Source organism: Alnus glutinosa, chromosome 12 (assembly GCF_958979055.1).
Source record: "Alnus glutinosa chromosome 12, dhAlnGlut1.1, whole genome shotgun sequence".
Lineage (NCBI taxonomy): Eukaryota > Viridiplantae > Streptophyta > Magnoliopsida > Fagales > Betulaceae > Alnus > Alnus glutinosa.
Window position 1 is genome coordinate 5,892,536 of NC_084897.1, and position 19,237 is coordinate 5,911,772.

The following is a 19,237-nucleotide window of genomic DNA, read 5'->3' on the forward strand; positions in this document are numbered from 1 at the left end:
CATCCTTGATGTAGGCCAATCTCTATTAAACCAAAGATACAACATAAAAATCATCCATGAACAAAGCAATGCAAATTGGCACTTCCTCTCTACTGCCTGAATCTTCTTCTTCTTCTGTTTATCTACTTTGGACTTGTATTTCTCAACTTCATTCCTGCATTTATCTGCTTCATTCTTGCTTCTCTCAGCTTCAATCTTGCATCTCTCAGCTTCAGTCTTATATTTATCAACTTCAGCCGAGATCTTTGTTCCACTCTGTTCCCGTTCAGCCTTCAAGCTGTCGTGCCACTTCCTCAATCTCGACAGAACTCGTTGCCCGTACACGCACATTTCAGGATCACGCCATACGAAATAATCACATTTCACTTCTGGTTGCTGCATAATTGGACAAAAATAATTCAAAATTAGAGGAAACAACCTAAATACTTCTTACCTTGTAATTTATACAAGAAAAAAACCTCCAACCAAAATTACTTAGGATGAAGGATGTCCATGACGATGATTTCAATCCATATTTGCACAGTAGACCGTTAACTCTTGACTTGCTCGATTCACTGTCGGACATTTGCTCCATTTCAGCACTGTCGCTTGACTGCTCAGTTGGGTCTTCTTGTTGAACCGAATATGGGTCTGAAAAAAAAAACTTAGAATTTTTCACGATGGTGGGCAGTATGTAGCTTACGCTAGAACTAGAGGAAGTGTTGGGCTTAGGAGGGAAGAAGGAGTAGTGAGGATTTAATATACAAAACGTAGCGTTTAGGTTGGGGGCAAAAGGGGTAGAAACGGCCGAAAAGTCACGTGTATGTCACGTGATTGCAATTCCATTTGGTTTTAACTCCTAAACCAGACGGAATACTCTAAAGTGACGGTTTAGGATAATTGAATACCCGGGTTCGACAGTTTTTGAAGTTTAGTGTCCTTCCGTCAAAACGGCCTATAGTTCAATACCCTTTTGTAAAGTTTTCAAAAAAAAAAGAGGATATTTTTGAAATTTTGATAGGGTTTAAGAAAAAATTCTAATATATGACTGAAATTGAAACAAATTGAAAGATGAATACCCTAAATTAACATTTCTTAAAGTTTGAGTACTTAATTGTAAAAGTGATGAAAAATCGAAAGTTATAACTAAGTTTTCCCAAAACAATTTAAGGGCATATTGTATCAATAGTTGTTAACGAAGTATATAGTAATATTAGGACCAAAATATAGACCACTTATCACCTCCATGTGTGTGTTCATGGATACACATAGATATACATGGCTATTATGGACAACAAAAAGTAAGTCGATTATTTATTAAAAGAGAAAATAAAGCAATTTTCCTCGTCACTAACTTGATATTTAGTATACACATATTTACAAATAAGGGTTAAATATTATTTACCCCCATAAACTAACAACTTTTTTTTTTTATGAAGTACCATGAATTGACAAGTGTCATGATTTAGAATTGTTCTAGAAGTAGTAGCTACATAGGGATCTCTATAAAAGAAGTCATGAACCATAGTGTAGAATTCAGATCGAGCAACTTTGTCAGCAATTTTCCTGTAAAATGACAGTTGAAAGAACTCGGAATTAGTCTTTAGAGAATTGTAGACAATTAGATGTAAGTGGAATAGTATATTATTTCCTATTGTTTATATAAATTAGAGTTAATATGATTATTTGAGATTGAAGAAAAAAAAAAATGCAATAGAAGAAACTTTATAAAATGACTAATTTCTGATACGATTTCTCTCAAACTTGCGTTCAAATGATAATGTATGGTATATGGTTAATGATTATAGAACCATAATCCAATTTTTTTAAATGACACTGTATAAACAATAGAGATGGAAATAAAGAGTATTGAACAATCTATAAATGCCTAGAACCAAAATGAAGAAATTGGAGAAATTGGGGGAACTAATGGAGAAACTGGAAAAGGAAGAGGTAGAGCTTGTGGTAACAATAGAAACTAAAAATATAGTTTTTTTTTTGTTTTTTTTTTTTGTGGAGAGTTCGCTCACCATTTTTCAGTTAATCCAAAGTGCTAAGAAGGCTATGGAGAATTTTAATTAGGCTTGGCAATTTTTTACACGACCCGTAAACCCGGCACGAACACCGCATGAAAAAATTGGGTTTGAGTTTATTACTATTGGGTTCGGATCATAATCGGGTTGACTCGATTATGACCCGATTATAATTATGTTTGGCGGGGTCAACCCACAGGTTGACCCACTAACACAATTATAACCCGGTTAACGAAAAAAGAAGAAGAAAAACATAGAAACTTCAAGAAAGAAGAGAACCTAGCCGCACAGCCCACACTTTCATTTTCACTTTGTCTTTCAATTTCTTTCACTCTTTCAGTTCGAAATACAAATAAGGTTTTCGCGGTTCACCCGCCATTCACACAGCGGCGCAGCCACGTCCACGAGCCCACAACGGCGAGGACGCCTCACAGAGTCACACACAGCCACGATGACGACGCCTCACAGTCACGGTCTCACCTAACTTTAACCTTCAGCCGCTTCAGCGGTTCAGCCGGTCAACTCTTCAGGCCCTTCACAGTTCAATGACTTTGGTTCACAGTTTGTTGATTTTGGGTTCAAATTGTTGTGGGTTGTTCTTTGTTAGTTCAATCCGATTTTCGGATTAAAGTTATCCCCATTGTTTATTTGACGTTGTTGATTTTAGGTTCAAATTGTTGTGAATTGTAACTGTGATTTAAGGTGGTTGGTCGTTTGTTGTGGGTTGAGAATGGGTGGAGAAATTTTTTGGGTTTTTTCTTCTTGTTTTCAGTTGGGGAACCGAATGGGTTGAAGCCTTGAAGGGATTTTTGTTTTCGCCGAAATTTGTGGTTGCCGGATCGGTTCTTAGATCCAACTGTCTAAGCCCAGTCGAACCTGCTCTACCTCGTGTCCTCCGTCCTCGTGGCCTATGGGGTGAGGCGGTGCTAGTGAGCAGTGAGTACGTGTAAACAAAACGTGTTCGACGGGTTCGTGTCGTGTAACCCGGTTCATTACCGGGTTGTGTTCAGGTTAGATGTTATGACCCAATTAATAATCAAGTCGGGTTCGTGTTGGACCCGATTGTGTTATTGGGTCAGTCGGGTTGACACGAACTTGAATTGCCAAGCCTAATTTTAATGCAGCAGCACAAAAAGACACAGACTAATGTGGAGCAAGACCAAAATGCAAATGCTCCACAGTGGATGGCTCCACCTTGTAAAGTGATAAAAGTAAATTGGGACACGGCGATAGGCAAATCACGAAAAATGATGGGTGTGGGGGTGCATCCATGTGTTCCTTTAAGGACCTAATAGTTGATTCTACGGTTGGGGAAGTATATGCAGCTTGAAAGGAAGTAGAATTCAGCAGAGACATTAGTGTCTTGAATATAATGTTGGAGGGAGATGCTATGAAAATTGTAAATGCCTTGCGAATAGAAAAACAATTTTGGAGTCGATATGGGCAATTGATCAAGGATGCGAAGTTGGTACTAAAAGGTCTTCGAACATGGAATGTGCAGCATGTCAGAAAAGAAGCAAACATGGTGATAAGTCTTGAATTATTCGATTCAAGACCCCTTAATTTGCATTTGTTAGACCTAGTTCTTGTTGTATATATAACGTGTTGTTGTAGTTTTTGTGTTTTGTCTTATTTTCAGGTCTTAATTGAAATCTAATTCAAAACACTTGAATTAGACTTGGAAATACATCAAGGGTATTTTAGTCATTTTCAGAGTTCGAAATTGTTCCTGCGAGTTGAAGAATTGGCTAAGGCAATTAGATCGATCGACTTTAAATGAGATCGATTGAAATTTAGATCGATCAAAATAAAATTAGATTGATCGAAAGTTAGATCAATCGAAGTTCATCAGTCGAAGAAAAATCGATCTTGCAAAATGCGATCGATCGAACCAGGACAAGCCCGACTGCGATCGAGCGAAATGCTATCGATCCACTTTATAATCGATCGATTGAATTTTCCGTCTTCCAGAAGATCAGATATTTCAAGATCTTTTGAATTCTTTATGCAATTCAGATCATAAGTTGGATTTTGTGGACAGAAATGGACAAGCACCTTGGCTAGAATTAATTCTTGATGGTCTTTTGTAAATCCAATTCTCTATATATATGAGATGAGGGATTTAGGTATAGACATGATCCTTTTTGGGAATTTTGGATTTTCTCAGGTGTATCAACTTAATTTTCTTGCTTTTAAGTTTCTTTGATGCAACTCTCTGGACCTAAATCCATAGAGCTTTTTCCCTTTGTATTTTCTTCCTTGTTCTTCAATTTTCTAGCTTAGTTTGCTTTTCTTTTTCTTTATTTTCTTGTAATCCGAATTGTAGAAGTTAAATATATTTGTTGTTCTTCATTTCTTTCTTATTTCTTTACTGTTTTCCTTTAATTTCATGCTTAGATTAGCTTAATTCATGTCTAGCTAAATTCTATCTTAAGGTTTGATCGAAATCTTTTCCAAAAACCATGAAGTGTTCTTGATGTTCTTAGGATTTTCTTGAGATGTTTGATGATTGTTAAGGGCTAGAGGATCTCAAAACCCATGCTAAAAGGTTTTGTTTTCAAAATTCCAATCTAGTTATTCATGAAAAAGAGTTAAAGTTGTCTATGAGTTTTCTTAGATTTCTTGAGTAAAACCAACGTTCTTGGAAATAAGAACGATGTCTTTTGAAATAGTTCTAATTTGACATGATTTATGTTTACCTATTAGAGTCGCCTCATAGGGTATACTAGGGAATACCGGTCGTTTCACACCTTTGGTAGTTTAAACCGTTTTTCAATTATAGTGTAACTTTTACGTGATGCGATCGGTGTGAAACTAGATACCTTATCATTGTGGCCTAATTAGGGTTTTCGTATACTGTGTATGCTTATTAGGATGTGTTATAGAGTAGTAAGCTAGGGAGCATTAATCACTCTACACCTTTGGTAGAGTAAACGTTTTTCAATTGTAGTTTAAATCTTTACGTGGAGTTGTTTAATGTAAAACTAGGTGCTTTATGATTACGTCTTAACTAAAGTATTTTCATGTCGAGGTCGTCGTAATGATTGACGCCCATTACGCACTCATATCATTCATGTTAGGAAGATCCATATAAACTTTAAGCATTTTATCGGTTAAGGAGTGGATAAGATCAATACCCTAAGTTTTCTTTTAAGTTTGTTTTCATTTCCCGCTTTTCTTATTTTACTCGTTGTAGCTTCAATTCTACAACCTTTACTTTTGTTTTCTTTTTCAAAGTTAAGTTAAATACGCTCTTTAGATATCCTGTTACGCAAAACAACCCCCAATCTCTGTGGTTCGATAACCCTTACTATAGTACAACTGATTCGTACTATTGCGAGTGGTAAACTTATAAATGTAAAATCCACGTAGTCGATTAGCGCACTACCAATTTTTGGCGCCGTTACCGGAGAATGTAATAGTTGTTTTTGGGATATTTAGGATTATATTTAGTTTGATTTAGTACATATTGTAAATTCTGTCCTTAAGCTGTTTTTAGTTTTGTATAAAAACTGTTTTTAGTGTTTTTGGTGTTTTAATTCGGTTCTGTCTGTTTTCTGCAGAATTCTGTTTCTTCAGAAAATTCGATCGATCGACATAAAATTAGATCGATCGATTTTTGTTTTGAGCAGCACTGTTTTTCTGCTGTCTCTAGACTGAACCTACATTTAATTTCTTACTGTCTTGTGCATATTTAGACTTTGATTTTGTTTAGATTTATTTTTTCTACATTTCTGTTACATTTTCCTTTTTGCAGAGAATCGATTGATCTAATTTTATTTCGATCAATCTAAATTTCGATCGATCTATTTTTATTTCGATCGATCTAAATTTCGATCGATCTATTTTAAAATCAATCAATCTACTTTTCCTGCATCAGCACTTCAGCTCCTGCTGCACTACCTCACTACAAAAACAGCTAGTTTTTCTTCCTTTTTCATTTTATTTCTTTTATGTACCTTGTATATATAGATTAAATTTTGTTGGTGCATGTTTGGTCGTCGGTCATTATCATTGCCTCTTTTTCCATACAACCTAAACTTAGAGCGGATTTCTAGACGAAGTAGATCCAAACGGAACTCACGTCTAAGATCCCATTCTAAATCACCTATGGCTGAAGAACCCAAGCCTGTGTTGTTGAGGGACCACTATGTTCCCTCGAAAGTATGGCAGCTCATTTTGAAATTAAGTTGCCGGACATTATGGCAGCTCATTTTGAAATTAAGTCCGGATTCATTCAAATGCTTCCATTGTTTTACGGACTTAATACTGAAGACACTTATAAGCATTTAGATGAATTTATTGAAATCTGCTCCACCATAAGTGATAAGTCTTGAATTATTCGATTCAAGACCCCCTAATTTGCATTTGTTAGACCTAGTTCTTGTTGTATATATAACGTATTGTTGTAGTTTTTGTGTTTTGTCTTATTTTCAGGTCTTAATTGAAAATCTAATTCAAAATACTTGAATTAGACTTGGAAATACATCAAGGGTATTTTAGTCATTTTCAGAGTTTGAGATTGTTCCTGGGAACTGAAGAATTGGTTAAGGCAATTGGATCGATCGACTTTAAAGTAGATCGATCGAAAATTGGATCGATCGAAATAAAAGTAGATCGATCGACTTCGCGTCTTCCAGAAGGTCAAGATATTTCTAAATCTTTGTGCAATCCAAATTGAAAGTTGAGTTTAATGGACAGAAATGGACGCTGACCAGCTCTGTTTGTGCGGCTAGAATTAACTCTTAATGGTCTTTTGTAAATCCAATTCTCTATATATATGAGATGAGGGTTTTAGGTTATATATGCATCTTTTGGGGTTTGTTCTGATTTTCTCAGGTGTATCACTTTAATTTCTCATGTTTTAGTTTACTTTGATGCACGTTTTCTGGGCTTAATTCCAGAGAGCAATTTCTTCTTCTTTTCCTCTTTGTTCTTCATGTTCTAGCTTAGGTTTTTCTTCCTTTTTGTAATCCGAATTTCATAATTTCAATATAGTTATTTTTTATTCATTTCTTTTTTGTTTCTTTACTTTTTTCCTTTAAATTCATGCTTAGATTAGATTCAATTCATGTCTAGCTAATTTAGTTCTTAGGGTTTGATCCTAATCCTATCCAAAACCATGTAGTGTTCTTGATGTTCTTAGGATTTTCTAGATGTGTTTGATGATTGTTGAGGGTTAGAGGATATCAAAACTCATGCTAAAAGGTTTTGGTATCAAGATTCCAATCTATTTATTCATGAAAAAGAGTTAAACTTGTCTATGAATTTTCTTAGATTTCTTGAGTAAAACCAACATTCTTAGAAATAAGAAAGATGTCTTTTGCAATGGTTCTATATGACTTGATGTATGACTACCTATTAGAGTCACCTTATAGGGTATGCTAGGGAACACCGATCATTTCATACCTTTGGTAGTATAGAATGTCTTTCTATTGTAGTTTAATCTTTACATGGAATAGATTGGTGTGAAACTAGATTCCTTATCATTGTGGCCTAGTTAGGGTTTTCGTATATCTTGTATGCTTATTGGGATGTGTTTTAGAGTAGTAAGCTAGGGAGCATTAGTCACTCCACACCTTTGGTAGAGTAAATGTTTTTCAATTATAGTTTAATCTTTACGTGGAGTAGATTAATGTAAAACTAGGTGCTTTATAATTACGTCTTAACGAAAGTATTTTCATGTCGAGGTCGTCGTAATGGTTGACGCCCATTACACTCTCATATCAAGCATGTTAGGAAGGTCCATATAGACTTTAAGCATTTCATTGGTGGAGGATTGGATAAGATCAATACCCTAAGTTTTCTCTTAGTTTGTTTTCAATTTTCGTTTTCCTTTGCCTTACTTGTTGTAGCTTCAATTCTACAACCCTTGCTTTTATTTTTATCTTTAGGTTAAATTAAATACGCTCTTTAATATTCCATTACGCAAAACAACCAGTAATCTCTGTGGTTCGATCACCCTTACTATAGTACAATCGATACGTACTATTGCGAGTGGTAAACTTATAAATTTAAAATCCACGTAGCCGCTTGGCGCGCTACCAATAAGGTTGCAGAATTTTATAGAGGATGCTTTAAGGATGCGTCTCTTTCCGTTCTCCTTAAAAGAAAAGGCTAAGTATTGGTTGACTTCCTTAGAGCCTAACTCCATTACTTCTTGAGCTCAGATGCAACACGAGTTCCTTAAGAAGTACTTTACCATAAGGAAGACCAATCATATACGGAAAGCTATAACTGGTTTTTCACAAATAGAGGGAGAACCATTTCATGAGACTTGGGAGAGGATGAAAGACCTTTTACGAAAGTGTCCACATCATGCTATTCCCAAGTGGCAATTAGTACAATGCTTCTATGATGACTTAACTGAGCCTCATAGACAGATGGTAGATGTTTTATGTGGGGGTACGTTTATGTTAAAGAGTGAGGATGATGTGTGAACACTTTTTGAAAATCTTTCAGAAAATTCTTTACACCACTTATCATTCGGTCGTAGGACAAACACTAAGAGTCAAACTCTTTATGAGGTATCCCAACCTTTGGACTTGAATGCCAAAGTGGATGCTTTATCTAGAAAGTTAGATCAATTACTTGCATCTAGTTTTGTTCCTGCGACCGCATCTCATATACACACACCGCATGATGCATGTTCATTTTGTTCTGACCCATCACATCAGGCTGGAAATTGTCCTATTGTTGGACAGTCTTCTGAGCCCCCTTTTGAGCAGATGAACGCAGCTTTCTCTAAACCGGGTAGTGATCATTTTAACAATTCTTATAACCCAGGTTTGAGAAACAATAGTAATATGTGGCGGCCTAATGTTCCACAATATAATGGACTGCAAAACCAAGCATATCAGCAGTCCAACAATCAATTTTATTAGCCGCCACCTAATAGTCGTCCTCCCAACCAACAATAGCAATCAACCCTTCCACCTCCTAGAAATTCTATATTTGAGGAAAAGGTGTTGACCAGTCTCAGTAAATTTGAGTCACAGACTCAGATTCTGAATTCCCACACTCAGTCTATAGCAAAGTTAGAAGTTCAACTTAGACAACTAGCTAAGTCCTTTAATGAGAGAGAGATAGGGAAGTGTTCTAGTCCACCTGTTATTAATCCTAGGAGTGGAGGGGTAGTCATTAATCCAAAGGTGGGAGAGACAAAGACCGAACCAATAGGGCAATTAGAAAAGACAAAACTTGCCAAGGGTAAGGGAGTGTTTACTGAAGCACCACACTCTACAACAAAATTCCTTGAGGCACATTTTAAACCTGAAGTGCCTTATCCTCTAAGTCTCAAGGATCCGAATGGGCACGAAACGATAAATTTTTCCCAACCACTGCCAGACATAAATCCATTCATTAGCAGTGAGTTTTGATGGGTCTGGCTGAAGATTTTAAACTTAGCGCTCCTGGGAGGCACCCCATTCATTTTGTTTCATTGTTTATATTTCATGCTTGTTAATATTTGTTATCTTTCACTTTCTTTTTCAGGTTAAGTGTTCTTACCTCTAAGTTTGGGGGTATGCTTTGAGCCATGCCTCCCCATTCAGGTTTTCTTTATCCTTAACCATGTTTTCATTTTATATACATTGGGGACAATGTGTTATTTTAAGTTTGGGGGTATAGAAATACATTTGGTCTGAATTTTGTACAAAAAATTTTGAAATTTCTTTGTGAATATCTATGTTGATTTGTAGAAATTAGTTGATTTATAATTGTGATTTGCTTTTCATTGACAATTTTAAAATTTTGAACACATGATCACACAATTAGAGAGTCTAAGTCTGCTTAATTACTTTTGGCTATGAATTTCATATGTAAAAATTTGAAAAATCATGACATACATTGGCATATTGTTGTGGGGTATGTACTTAAGTTAATACCTTGCATGTTTGTTTTTAGTGTCTCGAAAAACCAAGATTACTTGTTAGATGGATGACGTGGGCATTGTAAAAAAAAAAGAAAAAAAAAACTTCATTGAGTAACCGGATCTCTTGCCTCATTAAGCATCGAGTGTTCGTGTCAAAAGATGTAATTTTTTTTTTTTTTTTTTTTTTATGCCCACATCATCCATCTAACAAGTAATCTTGGTTTTCCGAGACACTAAAAACCGTATGCAAGGTATTAACTTAAGTACATACCCTACAAACAATATGCCAATGTATGTCATGATTTTCAAATTTCTACAAGTGAAATTCATAGCCAAAAGTAATTAAGCAGACTTAGACTCTCTAATTATGTGATCATGTGTTCAAAATTTTAAAATTGTCAATGAAAAGCAAATCATAATTATAAATCAACTAATTTCTACAAAACAATATAGATATTCACAAAGAAATTTGAAATTTTTTTGTACAAAATTCAGTTTGAATGTACTTCTATAGTTGCTCATAGATTAGCAAAGACGGCAATTCAGCAATCCCTAGAGCAAATTAAGATTATCCAGTTTTCAAATGAGTATCAATTTCATGATTATGATTTAAAGTTGGTGTATCTAATAATGTACATGATTCCACATTATTTAAAAAATTTAAAAGACATGTGAACATTAACTTCATATACACTGTTAGAGGTATCAATTTTAAATCATGACCATGAAATTAATATTATTCATTTCATTTGAAATGGAAATGTTCCCATTGCAATACTCTAAGATCACTCACAAGTAACAACAGCTTCTATTTTATTTTTCCTAAATTTAGGGAACTAAACTATTTTTTGCTTCCCTATCCAAATATACTCTACAATAGCTTCTCTTATCTTTCCTTATATCAATTAAATATTTTTTCTTTATAAAATACAAGTTTCTTATTTACCCTCACATTTCTTATAAAATCTTAATACAATCCCTAATGAAAGGCAAAGAGAAAAGAGATGAGAGAGGATGAAGAAATATTTTATGTTAAAATAATAGATATAAAAGCTTAATCATTTGGTAGCACTATAGTTGCTACAAGTGGTTTTTTTCTTTTGGAAATTTTTTCTGAAGGCATCCCACTATGACATAAAGACAAAGACCCAAAAAAGAGACCTAGCCTACGTGGCCTTTTTTTTTTAGATCCAAAAACGTATTGGAGGGTTTCATTTCCCCTTCAACGCATTTCCCTCACTCTCTCTCTCTGTTGTCTATCCGTCCATCTTTACCAGCGTTGTCTCCACCAGCCCGCATCTCTCTCATACCAGCACTCATATCTGGTTGTACCTTTCTCTCTCCGGCCTGCCGTCCTTCTTCACCGGCGAGTGAGATTCTCCAAAAACTCAGCATTGCGTCCTTTTTATCTGATTCTTCAACCAGATCTGAGGGAACTAAGGTTAGGTTTTTCTAATTTTTTTTAAACATATGGCATGGTTTTTTTGTTTAAATTTTTGTTGTTCTAGGTTCGATTTTGTTTTTTATACATTCAATGATCTGATTTATTTTTTTTCTTTGTTTTGGGTTCAATTTAGGGTTTTATTTTTATTTTTATTTTTTTACATTCACTGGCCTCTAGATGTTGATATATATTTTACATATTCTTTGGGTTAAATACAAAAAAGCCCATCAAACTACCACTCGTTCTCCAGATGGCCCCCCGAACTACCATTGCTTACAGTTTGGCCCCTCAAACTACCAATTGCTTATTTTTTGGCCCCATCCGTCACTTTCTACTGTCTAAATGGACGGAAACCAAGTCACCTGTGCGGCACGTGACTCTTTTAGCTTAAAAGCCCGAAAATATCCCCATTTCACTTTGAAATTCCACCCGTTGTTTTGAGTTTAAAGCTGATTTTTTTTTTTTCAATCTCCAAGACTCCATCACAGGTCGCACGGTCGAATCTCCATACACCCTAGCGACTCCGGTCACAGCAACAGCTCGGTGCTCCACACAACTCGACGTCACCTTCCGGTAGCCACCAGAGCTGGGAAACTGTTCTGATGTCGGACTTCTTGAGCCACGGTCGAACGCTTTGACGGGCCACATTCCGACCGATCTCTCTAGGCTCTCGTGTTTTAACGTGCTTGATTTGGGTATGAACAATTTGACAGGTGAAATCCCAGAGGAGATTTCTAAGTGCTCGTCCTTGACTGCTTTGTTGCTGGACTCAAATCATCTTTCGGGTGGCATACCGGTCTGAGCTATCCAATTTGACTAGGCTAGACCTTTCTACAAACAACTTGAGTGGGGAAATTCCCGCAATGATTTCCACCTTGGTTAGATATAAAAGCTAGTAATATCTTCTTAGATTCAAGGCTTCGTGCTAAAATTGCCGATTTTGGGTTGGCCAAGTCTTTCCAAAAAGATAAGAGCCATATAAGTATGGACCTTTTCATGACTCTGTTCACCTCTGTTTTCATGTTCTAAAACAGAGGTTAATTTGTATCCGTTAGAGACACCCTTTGGGGGATATTTTGGAAAGCAGGTGAATAAGTAGTATAGTTCCTCATAGAATATAGACCGTAAAGCTATAATATAATAAGGAGTAGACAAAAGGTCCATAGCTGGTGCACTCTGCTCTTTAATTTGCAGATGGTGAAGTTTTAAGCATGAATCGCGTCCATGGGTAGTTGTATATAGTTTTGATCATTGTAAGAAATTGAAACACTGGTGCATTGCCCCTTGGACTGTTTTATTACAAGGTGATCATCATTCATCAAGTTTGATCACTATCAATGTTGTCTCGCAAGATTCTCTAGTACCTTTGTCTTTTTAAGATTATGATGTTCCTATCAAGCATTCAAGATGTTCCATATATATGGAGGTTACTTCGAGTAAGGTGGTCGTACTGCTCTAGAGCCAGACAAATAGGGTACGCAGAAACGGGACAACATATATGGCCATAGTTAAGGACCCATAGGTTACAATTTCATAGTTAAAAAGGAGATTTTTATTTTTTATTTTTCTATCCATTAATCAAGAGGGAAAAAGGCTACGAAAGACGTACAGTAAGGGCATCCCCTTCAATGAGTTGCAAGTTGGACAGTTAACCGTGCAGCTTGAGCTTCACCCCAATAAAATCATAAGCAGTAGAACAAGAAGCTTAATTGGTGGCGGCTTCAATGATATTCATTCCATTAAAATCACAAAGAACGTACAGCCGCTGATACAGCTAGCATAGTCTTGTCGAAATGGCAAGCCCAGTGTCTAATGGAGCTTTCTTGGGTTTGAACATGTCACCACAAGTTTTCTGGACTCCGTTGGCTCAATTTTCATACTTACGTGTTGGCTTGGAAATGTTTTCATACTCCGAATGGTCTCCGTCCACGAATGCCCGAACGTTTATGACAGAAAGAAAGTGCATGTTCTTCCTCTTACTGTTACTGACATTTTCTGGACGACCTTGATGCTGTTCGTGAGGTTAAGAAAGGAGAGAACGAAAGGGTAGGACGAAGGTACGGAGTTGTAGGCGTACAAGACATCGAGGACTTGATGAGCCGGAGAGTCGGCGTCGGACTGTGCATCTTCGAGTCTAGTTGGACAGCTCCTACCCGAATGGCAATTTTCGTAATATTGTGGTCTTCATGTTATTTTCTCAAATGGCAATCTAGTAATTTCACTTTTAAAGAGAATGGCATTTTCGGGAGTTTGTGTATTGTTAAGTCACGTGAAGAGCACATGTAGTGTTTTCCATCCATATTGACGAGAAACACTGACGGAGTGGGCCAAAAACAAGCAATTGGTAGTTTAGGGGGTCGGACTGCAAGCATTGGTAGTTCAGGGGGCCATCCAGAGAACAAATGGTAGTTTGGGGGGCTTTTTTATATTTAACCCATATTCTTTAGAACACAACAATTCATCATGTCACACTGACCTCTAGATGTTGATATATAAAAGAAAAACAACACAGTTTATTGGCTCGAACAGTTGTTTAATAATAAGCAATCCTAATATAAGGAAAGGAAATTGCAAATACAGTTTATTAAGGAAAATAAATTGTAGAATGTTTGCTTCTGGGATTAGAATAGTCCTGTAATCTGAGAACCTTGTAAGGGCAGAATAATAAAAAAAAAAAAACACAAGAAAATCATGAAAAAAAAATAGAAAGAGGTAATTGATTGAATTATTCTTCGGATTTTATAGAGGAAAATCTTGTGTTTACCAGTGTAATAAGGAATCCTAATACAGTTTATTAAGGAAAATAAATTGTTTTTAAGCAGATGGCGCATAGACGGCGAGGGCAGGGGTGGGCAAAACCCGCCCAAACCGACCTGCCCGCCCCGGCTAAAAAACGCGGATCCGGGTTTAGAATTTTAGGATGCGTGCGCGACGGGGCGGGTCACGGGTTTTATTTTTTAAAAACCCCGCCAAAGCCTAAAACACCTAAAATACCCTAACATATTACATACCTGATACCTGCGCCGCTCTTCATCTTCTTCAGGCCTCGCTCTTCATCTTCTTCACCCTAACTGACCTGCGCCGCTCAGCCTGACCCGAGTCACCCCCTCACTTGTTTCTTCATTTTCGTTCCCTCACTGCGCCGCTTAACCCCAGAGTCCCTCCCTCCCTGCGCCGCTTAACCCAAACTTCTGTCTTCATTTTCGTTCACCCCTCACCTCTGAAACCTTCACTCTTGAATCTTTCACTCTTGAACTGGTAAGTAAAGTTGGTAATTTTCTGTCTTCGACTCTTCATTGTCGTTGAATTTTGAGTTGGTGGTTGATGTTTTGAGATGGGTTTGCAGGTATTTTTAGAGCCTTCACGGGTCTTCGAGTGATCGGCGAGTCGAGTCTCTAACACCGGCACTAACCGCAAGCCCTGCATTTCCCCAAGTATGCATCCCTTTCTGCATTGATAATTTTACAATGCAATACGATCTCTTGTCTTTTGATAGTTTTATATGCATATAGTCGTATGTATAATCTTTTTGAGCTAGATCTGTTAGCCTATTTGATTCAGACCTTTAATTTATTTTCTGTCTTGGATAAATTGGCCGTATTGGCCATAACCTTCTATTTGTATAAAAACCTATGATTCAAGCCAAATCCTGCCAGTATTCATTTATTGGATTGTTCGTTTAAAATTGTACCATTTGTGTACATTTTGGACTTATAAAAAGAAAAACTATTTGTACGTTTTGGGATTTTAGCCTGCATTAAGCTTCAATTGTTTGAGTTATTTGTGTCATACAGAAGTGTAGTGAGAAAACAGTAATCAAAATTTCATGCATTTGCAAATAAGTACGTCTTGTTTAAATGTTTTTGGTTTGTTTTTAACACATTTAGTATGCCTGTATTCATGCCATGTCTGGTACAGTGCTGGTATATAATCATAGGTTTTGGTATCTTCTTTCATTCATTGGATTGATCATTGATGTTCTGTTTTAAATTTAATTTGCTGTTAAGCTCTGATCAAATTTTCATTATGTTTTTGATAAATTGTTGATAATGTTTTTTTTTTTTTTTTTCTTCCACTTAATGTAGACTCAAGTCATGGATGATAATTCAACTAGTGGTAATAAGACTATTGGTAATCTTGTGATTGCGAAATATAATGCTGCAAAAATAAGGCTAGCAATTTCTAAGATGATAACTGTGGATGAGTTATCATTTAGGTTTGTGGAAGGTGAAGGGTTTCAAGATTTCATGAAGACAGTTGAACCTAGGTTTTCAATTCCTTCTCGTTATACTGTGATGAAGGATTGTGTTAAGTTCTTTATGTCTGAGAAGGAAAAGTTGAGGTCAATGTTCTTGACAACTGGTGCTCGGGTTTGTCTTACCATTGATAGTTGGACTTCGGTGCAGAACCTTAATTACATGTGTATCACCGCTCATTTTATTGATAGTGATTAGAACTTACACAAAAGAATTTTAAATTTTTGTTTAATTCCTAATCACAAAGGTGAGACCATTGGAGAGAAGATTGAGTTGTGTATGCTTGAGTGGGGTATTAGTAGCATTTTCACTATTACAGTTGACAATGCTTCTTCTAATGATACCGCTTTGGATTACTTAAAGAGAAGAACTGGTCATAAGGATGGTGCCATATTAGAGAATCAGTTTATGCATGTGAGGTGCTGCACAGACATATTAAATCTTATTGTGTCTGAGGGTTTGAAAGAAGTTGATGACTCCATTGTGAAGGTTAGAAGTGCAGTGAAATATGTGAAGTCTTCTCCTTCAAGATTTGAGAAGTTTAAGTATTGCATGAAAAGAGAAAAACTTACTTTCAATGGTTTGTTGTGTCTTGATGTTCCAACTAGATGGAACTCTACATTTAAGATGTTGGAAGGTGCTGAAAAATGTCGAAGTGCTTTTGAACTTATGGAAGAGTATGATGAACAATTTGTTTCTTCGTTGTTTGATGAAAAAAATGATAAAAAAGGTTTGGGACCTCCTACTTTTGCTGATTGGGAGCGTATTAGGATTTCTCTCAAGTTTCTCGAACTTTTTTATGATGCTATAATGGGACTTTCGGGGTCTTTGTATGTGACATCTAATATGTATGTTCAAGAAATTTATAGCATTCAAATGCATTTACAAGACTATAGGGAGAGTGGTGATTATGTATTGAGTGCTATAGCGGAGAAAATGATGATGAAGTACAATAAGTATTGGGGGGATCTTGATAGGGTTAACTTGTTGATGTTTGTTGCGGTTATACTTGATCCACGAACCAAATTGGGGGCATTAGAATTTTGGTTCAAAGATGTTCTTAGTGTTGAGCAATGTACTAATATGATGAAAAAATTGAGGCACCACCTTCAGAAATTATATGATCACTTCAACGTCGGAGAGAGTTCATCTCAAGTTGAACATGGTAGTATATTTCCTCAAGGTTTCTCAATGAATGTAGAAGAAACTGAAAACGTTTCACTTCACTTCATGAATAGGTTTCATAAGTACCGAGCTTATAAAAGTGATGTTCAAAACAAATCGGAGATAGAGCGATATTTGATGGAGGATGTTGAAAAACCGAATGCAAATTTCGATATTTTAAATTGGTGGAAGGTGAACTCAACCAAATTCCCAATACTTGCACAAATAGCACGTATTGTGTTGGCCATTCCCATTACAACAGTTGCTTCAGAGTCGGCATTTTGCACTGGAGGGCGTGTGTTGGATTCTTTTCGAAGTTCATTGGCCCCAGGAATTGTTGAAGCATTGGTATGTGCACAAAACTGGTTAGGATCAAAACCCCTAAGTAGTGGCAATGGTTATGACACAGGGATGATTGATGATGCTGAAAGTTATAAGCTCGATTCAGGTAAGCTTTCTATCATTCATTTCTTAATTTATTTTACTATTTACAAATTATAGTTATTAGTTTCAATTGAGATTGTAATTTTATTTATTTATTTATTTTATTTATTATTTATTTTTCATTGTTTGTAGAAATAACTTTGAAGAAGATGAATATTTTACTCGAGGATGATTAGTGACTTGAAGTTGCATTCTGCTTGGTGGCTGTTATCTGCTGGATTTTGTTGCTAGGAGCCTAGGCATGGAGGATTAGTTATTTGTTGGCTACTAGCCTGTATTTTGTAACTTTTATTTTGTTATGTAACTTTAAGTTTTATGTGTGCTACTAGTTTGGTTTGTTTGTGTTGTACTGCTGGATTTGTTCATCTGTTTGGGTTTGCTTGGTTGGATGGGTTGTTGCACTGGGGGTGTTCTGCAGGTTATGGAGCTTGCTGCACTTGTTTTAGCCTCAACATTAGTACCCAGGGCTTATTTCGATTAGATTCCTGCTGGCTGCTGCCAAATCTCTGCCTCGACACGTGCCCACTCCTTGGCGAGGGCGAGGGCGAGGGCGAGGGCGAGGGCGAGGGCAGGGTTTTGGAGGTGGTTTCGGTTATGGATTTTTTAAACAGGAGCCATTTGATCTTTTTTCTGATCTCGAACTTCCTAAGATCCCATCTGTGAGTAAGGAGCAAGAAGCCCTAGTAATAGAGCAAAGAAGGCTAGAAAACTTCTCCCTCTTTTCTTGAGGAATCCGTTTCCAAAGAGTATATTTTCTGACATGTTCCACAAAAAGAGACAAAGTGATGATATAGAGAGATCTTCTGACTGCAAAATGCTAAACAACAAAATAGTCTGCGATTCTCTTACTCAATGTTTAGTGCTCGGTAGATTTCCTAAGGAACTTGTTGAGGATTCAAAAGGGAAACAGCCAAGCAGAAAAAGAGCTCGATGGAATTTTGACTCGGAGCTGCAGAAGTTAGATCTTTTTGAGAAGCTTGAACAAATGGCTGAGAGCGAAGAAAAGGATAGAAAGGAGGCAAAGATGGGGATGGAGATGAAGAAGACATTAAAGAAGAATCTAGTGATACTGATGGTGATTACAAGCATAACATAGATTTTGATGACAACGAAGATGACTATATTGATGTTGATGGCGATGGTGGTGATGATGAAGGTTTTTATTAATTTGGTTTTCTAAATGAATCTTGCAAGCATTGGTTATCTAGCTTAATTTGAAATCAAGGTGATCATTTTGCAAGTTGATTTCATAATTACCAATAGGTTACGTATATTTAGTGTTTTTTTTTTTTTTTTTTTTTTTTGGGGGGTTTTGTATTTGTTTTTCTCAATCAAAATAAACCAAATTTAAATTTGTGCATGTTGTAAATTCTTTTTATCTTTTTAGCACAAGAAACAAGTTTTAATTCCAAAAAAACAAAGTTGCACGCAAAGGCCCCGTTTGTTTTGTTGTAATGACAAAAAAAACTCACCTAAGCACCCGTTTGTTAGCCGAGAAACCATTTAAAAAAAAATGAAACTTCAGAACCCACTGATCGAATTCGAAGCTCTCATTTCTTTCCACACATTTTTCTAGCAACAAAACGTAACACACAACAACACATCAACACCCATTTGAGAATGACTAAAATGGCTGTAGATTTCAATCTAAAAAAAGCTGCGAGTCTAATCAAATACTCATAACCCTTCAATCCAAAGAATACCCACTTAAAATATTTGTGAAGAAAGGGGTATAAAAACTAAAGAAAAGGAGGAGAACCTGATGATAATGGCGGGTGGCCTTTGCTGCTTTCTCTTCACCGTGCGGTTTAGGGTCCAACAATTGGAGCAGACGATGGATCAAAATGAACAAAGCAAGGGTTTCCCAAAAACTTTAGATTTGCACCATAAAGTTTTTTGAAAGGATGTGAAGTTTGAAACAACTTTGATTTGTCAAAAATTGATGAGAAAAAATCAAAACCAGAGGACAGAAGTCCAATGGCGACAATGAAGAAGACTAGGAAGGAAGAGAGAGATTGTGTGATACGATTATGTGCTATAATCA

At 36.4% G+C, this 19,237-nt stretch overlaps 2 protein-coding genes across 2 annotated transcripts; both read left to right on the top strand.

Moving 5' to 3' along the window:
- The first annotated feature begins 14,337 nt into the window (after positions 1-14,337).
- Positions 14,338-17,542, top strand: LOC133851016 (zinc finger BED domain-containing protein RICESLEEPER 2-like). Its single transcript, XM_062287305.1, has 4 exons — positions 14,338-14,587; positions 14,676-14,763; positions 15,415-17,197; positions 17,326-17,542. The coding sequence occupies exons 3-4, from the start codon at positions 15,865-15,867 to the stop codon at positions 17,367-17,369; spliced, it is 1,377 nt and encodes a 458-aa protein (XP_062143289.1). The 5' UTR covers positions 14,338-14,587; positions 14,676-14,763; positions 15,415-15,864; the 3' UTR covers positions 17,370-17,542.
- LOC133852520 (uncharacterized) lies at positions 17,509-18,457 on the top strand. Its single transcript, XM_062289289.1, is given in 3 exon segments — positions 17,509-17,526; positions 17,652-17,923; positions 17,926-18,457. Coding segments are annotated over 3 exon segments (654 nt in total). The 3' UTR covers positions 18,290-18,457.
- The last annotated feature ends 780 nt before the right edge of the window (positions 18,458-19,237 follow it).